The sequence below is a fragment of the Artemia franciscana genome, chromosome 13, assembly GCF_032884065.1.
Source record: "Artemia franciscana chromosome 13, ASM3288406v1, whole genome shotgun sequence".
NCBI classification, from domain to species: domain Eukaryota; kingdom Metazoa; phylum Arthropoda; class Branchiopoda; order Anostraca; family Artemiidae; genus Artemia; species Artemia franciscana.
In genome coordinates, this window is record NC_088875.1 from 13,879,108 (window position 1) to 13,894,510 (window position 15,403).

General features: G+C 36.4%; 1 protein-coding gene across 7 annotated transcripts in view; it reads right to left on the reverse strand.

The window, feature by feature from the left end:
- LOC136034555 (glutathione synthetase-like) overlaps nucleotides 1-15,403 on the reverse strand; it is a 100,193-nt gene that overhangs the window by 55,597 nt on the left and 29,193 nt on the right. For all 7 annotated transcript variants that reach the window (XR_010619205.1, XM_065715795.1, XM_065715794.1 and 4 more), the window contains exons 4-5: nucleotides 10,270-10,345; nucleotides 2,717-2,856 (exon numbers count right to left, since the gene is read on the reverse strand). Coding sequence is in view for 6 of the 7 variants with exons in the window: in XM_065715795.1 (XP_065571867.1) it covers nucleotides 2,717-2,856; nucleotides 10,270-10,345 (216 nt within the window). In the remaining variant the exon portion in view is untranslated. The remainder of the gene's footprint in view (nucleotides 1-2,716; nucleotides 2,857-10,269; nucleotides 10,346-15,403) is intronic.

Sequence of the window (15,403 nt, forward strand, 5' to 3'; positions counted from 1 at the left end):
AAACGAACAGAAATTACTACGCATATGAGGGGGGTTGCTCCTCCTCAACAACTCACTATTTAGGCTAAAGTTTGAATTATGTCCCAATTTTTTAAGAATGACTCCTAAAACTGTTCGTTTAATTAGGACAATACGAAGCTTTTTTTAAAGTACTAAAAAACTTTAGCTTAAACAACGAGATATTGAGGAGGAACAACCCCCTCATATACATAATAATTTTTGTTCGTATTAATTTTTAATGTTGCTCCTAACTTTTAGTTGAAAAAACTTGTTTTTGTTATCTAATTGGGCATAAGCGGGAATAATTACTTTCGGGTATAATCGCTACTAATATAGTTGGATATCCATTGGGAGTCAATACAATTGGGTATTAATTCAATTGGATATTAACATAATTACTATTACTGCAGCTACTAACAACTCACTGCAGCACTAAGCCACCCGAGGCCAATTGAGCTACACACCCTCCATCTCCATCCCAATCTAATCAAAGCCTCATCTTTACATGCTCCCAAGAAGTTCCAGTTTCCTTAAATCTTTTCTTACGACAGCCTCCCACACCACTTAGGGTCGACCTGCTTTTCGTTTTGCTCGAGATCGTTAGTCGACAAGGAAGATATTTTGTAATCCTTCATCTGCAACACATTTCCTAGCCATCTCAACCTTTCTCTCATTATAACCCTAGAAAGCGGGATTGATCAAAATCTTCCGTACCGCTTATTGTTTGAAATACGGTCAGTCAGACGGGTACCCAAAGCAACCCGTAAGCAATTTCTCAGTAAAAGATCTAGCAAATCCTCCTCTACCTTTCGGACTTGCAACTTAGAATGCTACAACGCTAAAGACCACTACAGTATTGACATTTTGACTTGGGTATCCATAATATAATTGGGTACCTATAAACCACACTAATATTATTCTAATATGTAATACGCTTGTTAGTTAAATGGTTTGGAATTATAATCAATTAAGAGATTAAATATGGAAAACGGATTGCATTCAATTTTCTTTCCCAGAGTCAATAAAGTCAACCAGCAGTAAAAAGCGACGTGAGATGAAATATCTAAGATATGCAAGTTAAACTAATCATACTCACATTACCTGAACAAAGGTTAAATCCTCCCTAAAATTATTTTTCATGTTAGAATGAATGAGCTGCCAGAGAGATTTAAACTTTTCGCTAATGAGTTTAATAAAGCTAGTTTGACAATAAAATTAGGTCAATAAGATTGCATTTCCGCCTGAGGTTACTAAAGAGACACACCGTATCTTTACGGCTAGATATTACAAAAAAGCGAATATTTCCAGAAACCAGAAAGTATTTTCCAGAAATCGGGAAGCCAGAAAGCGTGTCTAGATGGCAAAACCTCCATAAAAAGCAAAGCTGCCTTGTGAGACCAAAAAGTGAAAGCTATCCCGTATACCCACTGACAATAAAAGATCAAAGTCATATCCAGGGAGGAGGTTAGTTTGTCCAACTCGTGAAACCGTAACAAAAATGAGTATGAACAAACTTCTGGGGTGTTTTTAAAAGTTTTCTTGTGCCCCCCCCCCCAACGAAAAAAAATCCTGGATACGTTCTTAAACAAGTTATTCGAAAACTGGTCACGCTACCATATTACCTTGTATCAGTATACTTCCAAACTGTAATTGAGTTTCAGCTACGATTCTACAAGGTTTTCAAAATACTATTCATTTCAAGAAGTTATTGGTTTACAAAATAAAGACAGCAGTGAAATTTGTAGATTATTTTGAAGCAATGGGTCTAATAAATTGAATCTGACACTAAAACCACAAGCCAAAAAGTCATCCATGAGCGGCCAAGATTCACTTCCAGTCCATTCTTGTCTTCTCGATCTGGCAGCTTACTGCAAGTCCACAAGAAACCGCCAAAAATCAAAGAACAAAACAATGATTAAACTTGTGAATGGCTCCTGAAATTGAGTCCATCCATCTAAACAAAATCATAGCTAAAAACGCAACATTTAAAGAAAAACATACAAGCTACTGATTAAGCTACTGCTACTACTACTACAAAAAATCATGAAAGCAACAAGCCAACACAGCCGTGCATAGTCCTCCTCTACCCAAATATATTCAAAGTTTAACTCTTTACCCTCTCCCATGAAATTTTAATTTCCTTTAAATTTGTTCTTATGACCTCTTTTCACCTAATTTGAGGACGATCTGTTTTTCACTTGCCCCCAGATGGATGGCGAAAAAGCCTAAGGTTTGGCAAATTATAATTGTTCATCCCTAAATCGTGGCCAAGCCATCTCATCCATTCTCTAATTACAACGACAGAAATCGGAATCAAATTTCATTTTTCGTAAGCTGATGTTTGATATGAGGTTAGCCAAACGATCAGCTTCAACAATTCTTAGGCAATTACTCTGGGCATTTACATTGATGCTGTCTTTGATCCGTTTGCAGAAGAAAGTATAGCTTTTACAATTATTATTTTACCCTTTATAGTTTATGATAAATCCTGTGATAAGTTCCATACTTACAACATTTCTAACAAATTTTATAAAACCACCCAAGTACTTCAGAACCATTCACTATTCAAATTTGGCGCGGCCGTTCAGTTGGTGATACTACAAGGTCACGCATTCCTCTATTAAGAATATTAAGCCCTATTACTCATCTCTTCGTAAATATATAAATGTTGGAAACCTTATTAAGCTGTAATTGAACACGAAAAGCAGAAACTCACTTGTGAATCATCCCTGAAACAGGACCCATCCATCCAAACCCAGCAGCAATAGTATTTACCTCCACCATGGATAGCTTATATTCACCATTTTGTGATTTTTCTATCATGTAATCGCTTCGAATTAAGCCAAGAAAAATATCCTGAAAATTAAAAGCCATACTGTAACCATAGGTCATTCAAACTAATATGATTCCTCACACTGGTGATTTCTGCAAAAAGGAAAAACATATCTGCCATCTAATATTCCTGTGTTCAACTATTTATTTTAACAGGCGTGAATGTGAGTTGACATTAATTCAAAATATATACCAAATATGCATTATAATGATCTGGTTTATATCCCCTGATATACCTTTTATTTCTGACAGCTTGGTATCTAAAGTAACATAAAAGATGAGCGATAAGAACTATAAAAAAAGCGTAGTACTGCTAGATGACAGCATATTATCCACGGTAAAGAGTGGCTTCTGCAATCGCAATAGTTTGACAGTCTGTGACACAAAAAAAGCCAGAGAAAAAGCGAAAGTAACTAAATAAAGAGGTATTTGTCAAAAAATCATAAGAACAGCTTCCTGCAAAATTGAAGCCTTAAGAGTAAATTGAGGGTCTTATCATCAAATCTACAAAAATTAGAATACAAAATAACTTTCCTCATAGACAGTAAAGAGCAAACTTACAGCTTAAAACGAGCAGCCATTGTTTTTATTTAGGTGTTAAAAAAGTAACAAAACTTTTATGAAATAAAACCTAAAATAAAGAAACATTAAAATAAAAGAGTAGAATCAAACTTAAAAAACATCAAGTGCCACAAATAGAAGTGGCGTTGCCGCTCCACAAATCCTCATAAAGGCTAGAGTACTGTTATGATCTAAGCGCCAAATGACTCTCTAGGAAAGGTTGGAGAATCATATGGGAGGCCCTGCTTAACTTCAGTCGTCAACATTGTAAATTTTTTAATGGCTCTGAGTTCAACAAGGTTTGTCGTGTCCATAGTTACTGAAATATTTACTAAATACGTTTTGATTTTTTACTTATATACTGAACAATTAACCTCAGATTTAAAGTCAACAAGATTATATAACTTGAAACACCTTTTTTGGTCTATAAAATTGTGGGTTGGATTAACTTAGATGCGGAGTTAGAGGGGCAAATCAGGGGCCTCATTTGGGCCTTTCAATCCCAAAAACTCATAGGCTCTTGTATGACTCTGAAAAACGTTTCAATAAGGTGTAATGTATCAATTTTAAAATGTATCTGAGAAAGCTCAGTTTTATAAAGCCCTTCTGACATAATTTCAAGCCCTAATCAATACAACTACACTTATCATACCTCCTCCTTATCATGTCTACACTTACATTCTAAAATGTATGAGGTTTGTATTTTATATGATAGATCTGATAAAATTTCAGGCTCCAGCCCCTAATCCTTCACTTCTCACGTCTTCTCCTCTCCATGTTTCTTCCTTATTACACTTAAACGTATCATGCGCACCTTTGAACCTTTTGAAAATTGTGATCAAGGTGACTTTTCTGAAATACAAATTCAGTGACATGCGAGGATACAAAGGCGACTCGAGCCACATTTGGCACAGGAGAGGGTTGCCTTCTATTAGTTTTGACCCCCAACCCTAGAAGGGCACTTAATTTTTACTTGTGATCAAATGGTACCGCCCTCAAATTTCTACGACAGTCTAGTCTATAATGTGACATCGGGAAAAAAGAATGATAACTCACGGAAGACTAATCTTTCTTTACTAAATCTACTTTGCCGCGTTGATTATGATACAGAGTGCTGTGTTTTCAAGTACAATAAAAAAAAAGCTTGTACTGCATAATTAGGGAATAAAGAAATATTCATTCATTAGATAAAGCTTTTATTGAAATTTAAGGATGTGGATCGCGGGTAGTTCCTAAATTCTTAATCGAGAGCAGTAATTCTTTCTGTATTTATTTAAATCTTTCTAGAATAAACATATCTGTATACTAAGAAGAAATGAAAATTTTGCCAGAAGCGACTTCAAAACCCTGGAGGACCCCAGAAGAACAATCAAAGCATTGGCTCTAAGTATTGTTATCTTAAATCAACAAGAGCTAAGAGCTCATATGGCACTTGTGACGAGGCAAGAAGAGCTAAGAGCCAAGACATCATATGGTATGAGCTCTAGCAAAATTCTATGAATCAATAGATTGATTTAAAAGGAAAATAAGAGGCTTAATGCCGGTCAGGATTTAAAATAAGGGCTCTGAGTCACGATGTCCTTCTAAATATCAAAATTCATTAAGATCCGATCACCAACTAGTATGTTATAAATAACTAATTTTTTCTATTTTTTCCTCTCCCTTTAGCCCCCCAGATGGTCGAATCTGGGAAAACGACTTTATCAAGTCAATTTGTGCAGCTTCCTGACACACCTACCAATTTTCATCGTCCTAGCACGTCCAGAAGCACCAAACTCGCCAAATCACTGAACCCCTCCCCCAACTCCCCCAAAGAGAGCGAATCCAGTACGATTCCGTCAATCACGTATCAAGGAAATTTGCTTATTCTATCCACCAAGCTTCATCCCGATTCCTCCACTCCAAGTGTTTTCCAAGATTTCCCCCTCCAACTCCCCCCAATGTCAAAAGATCTGGTCGGGATTTGAAATAAGAGCTCAGAGACATGGATTCCTTCTAAATATCAAATTTGATTAAGATCCGATCACCTATTCGTAAAATAAAAATACCCCAATTTTAATGTTTTCCAAGAATTCCAGTTTCCCCCTCCAGCTTCCTCCAATGTCACACGATCTGGTCAGAATTTAAAATTAGAGCTTTAAAGCGCAAGACCCTTCTAAATATCAAATTTCATTAAGATCTGGTCACCCTATCGTAAGTTAAAAATACCTCAATTTTCAAAATTACCCCTCCCCCAACTCCACCAAAGAGAGCAGATCCGCTCCGATTATGTCAGTCACGTGTCTTAGACAGGTTTTTATTCTTCCCATCCAGTTTCATCCTGATATCACCGCTTTAAGTATTTTCTAAGATTTCCAGTTCCCCTCGACTGCCCCCCCATTACGCTGGATCCGGTTGAGATTTAAAACAAGAGATCTGAGTCACGTGGTCCTACTAATTATGAAGTTTCATGAAGATCCGATCACTCCTTCGCAAGTTAAAAATACGTAATTTTTTCTAATTTTTCAGAATCAACTTCCCCCCCCCACCAATAAAGCGGATCCGTTCCAATTATATAAATCATGTATCTAACACTTCTGCTTATTTTTCCCACCAAGTTTCATCCCGATCCCTCCAATCTAAGCGTTTTCCATGATTTTAGGTTCCCCCACCCCAAACTCCCCCCAATGTCACCAGATCTGGACGGGACTTAAAATAAGAGCTTTTAAACACGATATCCTTCTAAATATCAAATTTCATTGAGATCCCATCACCCGTTCGTAAGTTAAAAATACCTCATTTTTTCTAATTTTTCAGAATTAACCCCCCCCCCAACTACCCCAAAGAGAGCGGATCCTTTCCGGTTATGTCAATCATGTATCTAGGACTTGTGCTTATTTTTCCCACCAAGTTTCATCCCGATCCCTCCACTCTAAGTGTTTTCCAAATTTTAGGTTTCCCCCTCCCAACTCTCCCTCCCCCCAATGTCACCAGATCCGGACGGGACTTAAAATAAGAGCTCTGAGACACGATATACTTCTAAATATCAAAATTCTTTGAGATCCGAGCACCCGTTCCTAAGTTAAAAATACCTCTTTTTTCTAATTTTTCGGAGTTAACCCCCACCCCCAACTACTCCAAAGAAAGCGGATCCGTTTCGGTTATGTCAAAAATGTATCTACGAATTGTGCTTATTTTTCCCACTAATTTTCATCCCGATCCCTCCACTCTAAGTGTTTTCCAAGTTTCAGGTTTCCCCCTCCCAACTCCCCCCCCCCAAAGTCACCAGAACTATTAGGGATTCAAAATAAAAGCTCTGAGACACGATATCCTTCTAAATATCAAATTTCATTGAGATCCGATCACCCGTTCGTAAGTTAAAAATACCTCATTTTTCCTAATTTTTCAGAATTAACCCCCCCCCCCAACTACCCCAAAGAGAGCGGATCCGTTCCGGTTATGTCAATCATGTATCTAGGACTTGTGCTTATTTTTCCCACCAAGTTTCATCCCGATCCCTCCACTCTAAGTGTTTTCCAAGATTTTAGGTTTCCCCCTCCCACCCCCCCCCCCCCCAATGTCACCAGATCCGGTCGGGATTCGAAATAAGAGCTCTGAGGCACGATATCCTTCTAAATAGCAAATTTCATTGAGATTCGATCACCCGTTCGTAAGTTAAAAATACCTCATTTTTTCTAATTTTTCAGAATTACCCCCCCCCCCCCTAACTACCCCAAAGAGAGCGGATCTGTCCCGGTTTTGTCAATCATGTATCTAGAACTTGTGCTTATTTTTCCCGCCAAGTCTCATCCCGATCCCTCCACGCTAAGTGTTTTCCATGTTTTAGGTTTCCCCCTCCCAACCCCCCCCCCCCTCAATGTCACCAGATCCGGTCGGGATTTAAAATAAGAGCTCTGAGACACAATATCCTTCTAAATATCAAATTTCATTGAGATCCGATCACCGTTCGAAAGTTAAAAATACCTCATTTTTTCTAATTTTTCAGAACTACCCCCCCCCCAACTACCCCAAAGAGAGCGGACCCGTTCTAGTTATGTCAATCATGTATCTAGGACTTGTGCTTATTTTTCCCACCAAGTTTCATCCCGATCCCTCCACTCTAAGTGTTTTCCAAATTTTTGGTTTCCCCCTCCCAACTCTCCCTCCCCCCAATGTCACCAGAACTATTAGGGATTTAAAATAAAAGCTCTGAGACACGATATCCTTCTAAATATCAAATTTCATTGAGATCCGATCACCCGTTCGTAAGTTAAAAATACCTCATTTTTCCTAATTTTTCAGAATTAACCCCTCCTCCCCCCCAACTACCCCAAAGAGAGCAGATCGGTTCCAGTTATGTCAATCATGTATCTAGGACTTGTGCTTATTTTTCCCACCAAGTTTCATCCCGATCCCTCCAATCTAAGTGTTTTCCAAGATTTTAGGTTTCCCCCTCCCAACCCCCCCCCCCAATGTCACCAGATCCGGTCGGGATTTAAAATAAGAGCTCTGAGGCACGATATCCTTCTAAATATCAAATTTCATTGAGATTCGATCACCCGTTCGTACGTTAAAAATACCTCATTTTTTCTAATTTTTCAGAATTAACCCCCTCCCCTAACTACCCCAAAGAGAGCGGATCTGTCCCGGTTATGTCAATCATGTATCTAGAACTTGTGCTTATTTTTCCCACCAAGTCTCATCCCGATCCCTCCACGCTAAGTGTTTTCCATGTTTTATGTTTCCCCCTCCCAACCCCCCCCCCCCCCCTCAATGACACCAGATCCGGTCCGGATTTAAAATAAGAGCTCTGAGACACAATATCCTTCTAAATATCAAATTTCATTGAGATCCGATCACCGTTCGAAAGTTAAAAATACCTATCCTTCTAAATATCAAAATTCTTTGAGATCCGAGCACCCGTTCGTAAGTTAAAAATACCTCATTTTTTCTAATTTTTCGGAATTAACCCGCACCCCCAACTACCCCAAAGAGAGCGGATCCGTTCCGGTTATGTCAATAATGTATCTAGGACTTGTGCTTATTTTTCCCACCAAGTTTCATCCCGATCCCTCCACGCTAAGTGTTTTCCAATTTTTAGGTTTCCCCCTCCCAAATCCCCCCTAATGTCACCGAATCCGGTTGGGATTTAAAATAAGAGCTCTGAGGCACGATATCCTTCTAAACATCAAATTTCATTGCGATCCGATCACCCGTTCGTAAGTTAAAAATACCTCATTTTTTCTAATTTTTCAGAATTAACCCCCCCCCCCAAGCTACCCCAAAGAGATCGGATCCGTTCCGGCTATGTCAATCAGTTTGGGACGGGTTATGTCAATCAGTTTGGGACAGGGGTCAGTGGCGTGACTCTGTAAGCTTAGCCAGAGTCGACCCAGCTCTAAATGGGTACCTGGAGAAATCTGGGGAAGGTAAACAGGAAGGGTGTGCGAAAGCACAGGATGGCTGGCCCCCAACCCCGCATTATACTTCCTGGCTGAAGGGCCAAGAAACGGAGATCAGCACCGCCGGTACGGACTGTAAAGTCTAATGCCATATCCTTTACCTTTTTTTTATGTCAATCATGTATCTAGGTTTCCCCTCCCAACCCCCCCCCCCAATGTCACCAGATCCGGTCGGGATTTAAAATAACAGCTCTGAGACATGATATTCTTCCAAAAATCAAATTTCATTAAGATCTGATCAACCGTTCGTAAGTTAAAATACTTCACTTTTTCTATTTTTTCCGAATTAATGGGCCCCCCACTCCCCCCAGATGGTCAAATCGGGAAAACGATTATTTCTAATTTAAGCTGGTCCGGTCCCTGATACGCCTGCAAAATTTCATCGTCCTAGCTGACCTGGAAGTGCCTAAAGTAGCAAAACCGGGACCGACACACCGACAGAATTTGCGATTGCTATATGTCACTTCGTTAATACCAAGTGCCATAAAAATGATGACACTTAAAAAAGAAAAGAGCAATAAAGTCTTTATCAAAGAGGTTGACTAAGAACAGTTAAAGCAATGTAATAAATAATAAATATGTCAAAAGCGCAGAAAAACCTAGCAGCATACTAGGAGTTATTTGCCAATACAACTATTATACTAGCGATTGGTTGCTCTATCAACAACATCACACACAAGAAAACGAAAAAAGACTAGAAATGGTACAGTGTTTCAAGATTTCTAAACATACTGCGGAAAACCCACTTCACAATTTTACTCTACAAAACTTTCAGTGTGCGTTTCTGCGGCACAGCAACACCTCTCCTCTCCACCTCCTAAATAGACCAACGGCTAGAAATCAGTGTAGAAAACTAATAGGAGAGGATATTCAAGTTCAACACCGTAATAAGTCCCGAAAATTAACTAATACAGCCAACTAGCCAAAAAAAAAGCCAAAACTTAGCCCTGTCGAGCATTACTAAGCACAAACCTTACCACAAAAATCTAAGCTGAAACATCAGTGGAAATTCTCAATATTGTAATTTAAATTCGATTTTTCTAATTTTGCTTTACATTGAGCAAAGACGAGAGATGCTAGTTTGCCAAAAAGATATGAAAGGTGGACAAGCCGAAACTGTTTTAAAATTCGGAAACAGAGTTTAAATAATATAAAAATCTTTAAGTCTAATCCAAAGAGCCTTGGACCATTCATCGATACTTCAATCTTAGTAAACTGATATTAAATGTAATATAAGCTTATTTTTAATCTGTCTAATTTGATGGGTAACAATGCAATGTCAGTGCTGATAGTAGTTTTTATTTTTTAATCTTAATAGTTTTTAATTTTAATTACTATTACGGCGCCAAATTGAAGCGCCATAGTTCCCTTTAAATTCCGTTTCCTAGTTTCTATGGTTGCTATAGTAGAAAAATAAACAATCAAATAGAATTACCTGTCCAACTCCTTCACTCAAAACAGTCCTGTAAATACGAAGCAGTCGAGCCAAAAAGGGGTCCACGTCGACTAGTCTACAAAAATGGGGGGAAATTAAAATGGTATTCAATACGTGCCAGAAAGGGGTCCACGTCAACTAGTCTACAAAAATGGGGGGAAATTAAAATAATGTTCAATACGTGCCGAAAAGGGGTCCACGTCGACTAGTCTACAAAAATGGGGGAAATTAAAATGGTATTCAATACGTGTAAAATAAAAAATAGTTAACAACTAATAACGAAATTTCAGTCATCAATGAAAAGCAGATTTATTGTTCAAATTTCTTTGATTGTGATTTCCACAGTAGTGAAGATAAGAATGGGGACTTTATTTTGCAAAAATTCATAACTAAAAGCACATATATTTAAAAAATAGAACAGAAATATACCTCAATCCCCAATATGCGAAAAAAAAACTTTCATCGGTAGCAAAACAGCTGCAGTCTGATGTGATGTAAAAAAGCACATTGTAAAAATTGTAATACCAATTTGTAAAAATTGAAACTTAATTGCCAGGGCCCGTTTACTAGTGACCAAAAACTAAAGGAAGAGCATATTTTAACATCTCAACAGTTTATCAGAAAGAAAATGAGCATATTCCGACTTTAATTATAGGCATCATCCTCAACGCAAAGATAGAAGACAAAAAGAAAATAAAGCAATGACAAACAAAAACACTATAGACTTGCAGGGAATAAACAAAAAGGAAGGATCCTGAAATTTTGAGGGGATAATTAAATCAAAATGAAAAGAAAGTACAATGTAGTTACCCTTTCATATTCAAAAAGTGACCAAATAAAGCAACAGAGAGCAAACCGAACAGAGAAGGGTGACAAAACTTAACGAAGCAGACTTTTGCTACACAAATTATAGATGAAGCCACAAGTTTTTTTCACCTCCTTGGCATTTCTCTTTGGCTAGCTTTATCACAAACAGAATCAATATGGATACTGCATCTCTATTTATTGTAAAAATCTGGTAAAATTTTCGGATAAAATCAGAAAATTCTGAATAAATTCAGATTTTCTGAAACAATCTGATAAAGTCTGGTAAATTTTTTCACTTCAATGGCCTTTCTCAAACCTTATATAAAACGATTAAAAGTGAAAAGAATTGTGATTGAAAAGATCACAAGAGGTTTATATGGGGCTTCTGTTAAAGAAAGATGAAAATTATTTTTGAATTCATTATTATCATTGATATTTACATCATCCTATTCAACAGAAACTCTTTTTTCAATTTTTATTTTTCTGGCACTTTTTTTTTCTATTCTTGTTTGAGTGTCGTCGATTATTTTCTTTCGTAGCCATGTAGTTACTGTGTACATGAATTTCTCGAAATGTTACTTAGATAGCATCTGCACTGACATTATTTTTCTTTTTTTGAAGAAATAACCCTACTAATCACAATCATAATTTACTAGTCAGAGATTAGAAAAGTTTTAAAAAAGCAATCATTTATGCATAGGAAGTTTTACCTGCCAATTACAGAGGCATTTACACAAGGGGCGGGGACTAATTCATCAAAATAGCTGGATTATATAGAAAGTATAGGAAAATAGCAATAAAATTAGAAAAATGTGAGGACCAGTACTCATATTTAGCCTAATCTTGTAAAGTCTTGGCAAAAAATAGTAGGAAGCGTTGTTTCTGATGCATATCCTATCTTGTTCCCTAAAAAGAACTCAAGAGCTTTAAATTTACTTCCTTTCTTTATTTATTTTTGTCGTTAATATGATTCCATCATTCTGCATTCATATTATAAACTTCCTAGCCAAACATTATTTTCTCTTTATTTACCTTCCCTTTACGTTACCCAGTAAAACTCCCCCCCCTCCTCTAAAAGCTGGATCTATGCATCCCGGTCTAAAAGAAACAATATAATTCTTAAATTTTATAAATATAATAATATAGTTGGAATATTAGTATGATCCAAGTTTTTTTTTATCAAATCTAGTATCTCAGCACACTTCTACAATTATGTATTTTGCGCTCTGGGTATTTTAACTCGGTATTTTTTATGGGTAGCATAACTCGGTATTTTTTAGAGAATGCACCATTTAGGTTGGTAGCACTCCCGTGCAATAAACAACGAATTCTAACACCTCTAGACAGTTTAACACTGTCATTTAAGACGAAATACTTTGAAAATGATCAGTGATTTCGTTTGGTGTAACCGGGAAACTCAGAAGGAAGAAAGAGCAAAAGTTTTTAGGTGACTATATAGTTATCTTAATAAAAATATATCCAAGCAATTAAGAGAAGGAGTAGCAAATTATAACTACTATGCCTAGTTCTAGGCATCTCTGGGGAACTATACATGAGTTAATAGAACGTGAACATCCTTTTTAGACAAACGACTTTGAGCGATTACTTGAATAAATATAATGCTGTATCAGATAAATATCGTTTGTTTGTTGCTTCCTTGACAAAACAGTTTATATATCCCAAGTACTGCAAAATTTGATGAAATGTATAACTAAAAAGAAAAAACAGAGCAATCTATTGAATTTGGAAAATTTTTAATGAATGTAACAACGAATTCTAAATAAATCGGAATTACACAATTTACTTCACATTACAATTCATTGACAGATAGGAAGGTACTTATTTTGTTAGCTTCAATTTTAGAACTGTAATGTATTTTTGTAACCAATTACCTTTTATTTTTTTTCTTAATATTTATGACAATCCTTAGGCCTAGAAAGCCGATCCGATAGACGCCACAAGATTAAGATCAATTCTATAGCTTTATTTGTTCTTCAGCAAAGACAGATCTTCTTACCCAAGACATTAAAAGCAATAAATGCTTCCCTATCACTTCAAGCAGCTTTGAAAAATGAAAATAGTGCGACACATGAATGGTCAAATTCCATGCAATAAAATCATAGGAATTACTTATCACCCAATCAAAAGCCCCAAGCTGTCAGGCCGAATCCAACTTAAAAATGAAGCCACCAACAGACCTGTTGAACTTGGGGTCTCAAGAACTCATTTCTCAACTGATCTCTCATAGAACACGCAGCTCAATTGGATCCCTTTCTTTTTTCCTAGAAAGCTCGTCCTAAGATGTAACCCTATTCTAACCTTAGTTTCATTGGTATATACTCCTCAGCTGCTTTTTATGGAGCACCCACCGCAATCGGGCCTGATTCTTTTTCCTAGAAAGTTCAGTCTAAGATGTAACTCTATTCTAACCTTGGTTTCATCAGAATTCAATCCTCAGCTGTTTTTTATGGGGCACCCACCTCAATCTGATCTGATTCCTATTCCCTAGAAAGTTCAGCCTAAGATGCAACTCTATTCTAACCTTAGTTTCATTGGAATTCAGTCGTCAGCTGCTTTTTATGGAGCACCCACCTCAATCGGATCTGATTCCTTTTCCCTAGAAAGGTCAACCTAAGATGTAACTCTATTCTAACCTTAGTTTCATTGGAATTTAGTCGTCAGCTGCTTTTTATGGAGCACCCACCTCAATCGGATCTGATTCCTTTTCCCTACAAAGGTCAACCTAAGATGTAACTCTATTCTAACCTTAGTTTCATTGGAATTCAGTCGTCAGCTGCTTTTTATGGAGCACCCACCTCAATCGGATCTGATTCCTTTTCCCTAGAAAGGTCAACCTAAGATGTAACTCTATTCTAACCTTAGTTTCATTGGAATTCAGTCGTCAGCTGCTTTTTATGGAGCACCCACCTCAATCGGATCTGATTCCTTTTCCCTAGAAAGGTCAACCTAAGATGTAACTCTATTCTAACCTTAGTTTCATTGGAATTTAGTCGTCAGCTGCTTTTTATGGAGCACCCACCTCAATCGGATCTGATTCCTTTCCCTAGAAAGTTCAGCCTAAGATGTAACTTTATTCTAACTTTAGTTTCATTGGAATGCATCCGTCAGCTGCTTTTTATAGAGCACTCACCTCAACCAGATCTGATTCAGAGAAAGATAACAGTTATACGCAAAACAATATGGTATTCGACCATGTGAACAGTAATAGAATTGAAGTGAGAGTAAATGGATATAAAAATCCACAAGAAGCTTTTAAATGTGATTTCAGTGATACTAATGAACATTATTCTAACGCTTACTCATCTGACGATTTTTACAGTTAGGATATAAACAAAAAAATGTTGATAGTGGAAAAATAGTAAGTTATAATGATTTTAAAACAGTATGTCCTTTATTTTGTTTTGATGTTTCAAAGCATGAATCGAATATTTATCGAAGTGGATCAACTGCTGATATAGAAATTAAACTGTCATTAGATGAAGTACCTGCTAATCCATCCAACATTTATTGCGTTATATTTTCAGAAAGAAAAGCAATTATGGAAGTCATTAATAGTAAATTATATGTTTATATATAAATTATTTTCGATTTGGAAATTTGCTTAATAAAATTATTTACAAATAAACGGAGAAACTTTTAAGCGAAATGAAAATAGAAAACAAATATAATCGAATTATTAGGAAAGAAGATTTAGACATTGGAAAGGAATATAGAATTAAAGCAATGAAATGAATTACAATTAAATATGGATAGAAAATCGTTATATTACTGATTTTAAAGGTGAAATGGTTGATCTATTTGCACCTAGACGTTTTGATTCTAAAGCATCTGATCTTGAAAACAAATTGAAAAAAATTAGATAAAGGTATAAATTTTAAAGGTTATTGAAAGAAAAAGGAAAGATAGCTACAATTATTTAGACATTGATATCGAACAATCCACTAAATATTAAATATTATTAAATTATTATATTTTACCAGTAGTTTATATAAAGTATTGAATATAAGTAGAATATGCATCAAATTCTTATTTCACAAGACCTGTTTTGATCTTATAGCTCATGATGGGAAATTGTAAAAAAGTCAGAAATTTTCATTTAAAATCGTGTGAACTCTACTGAAAATGGGTTAAATTTGATTGATGTGGTCCAGCTCCCGTTTTCACATTGTGAAAAAGTATAAAAATGAGACCAAACTTTGATTTCAAACGACCTATTTTTATGCTGAATGTCGGGATGGAAAATGTTCAATATGTTTGATATTTGATGTTAAAATGAAGTAAAATGGACTGAAAATGATATAAATTG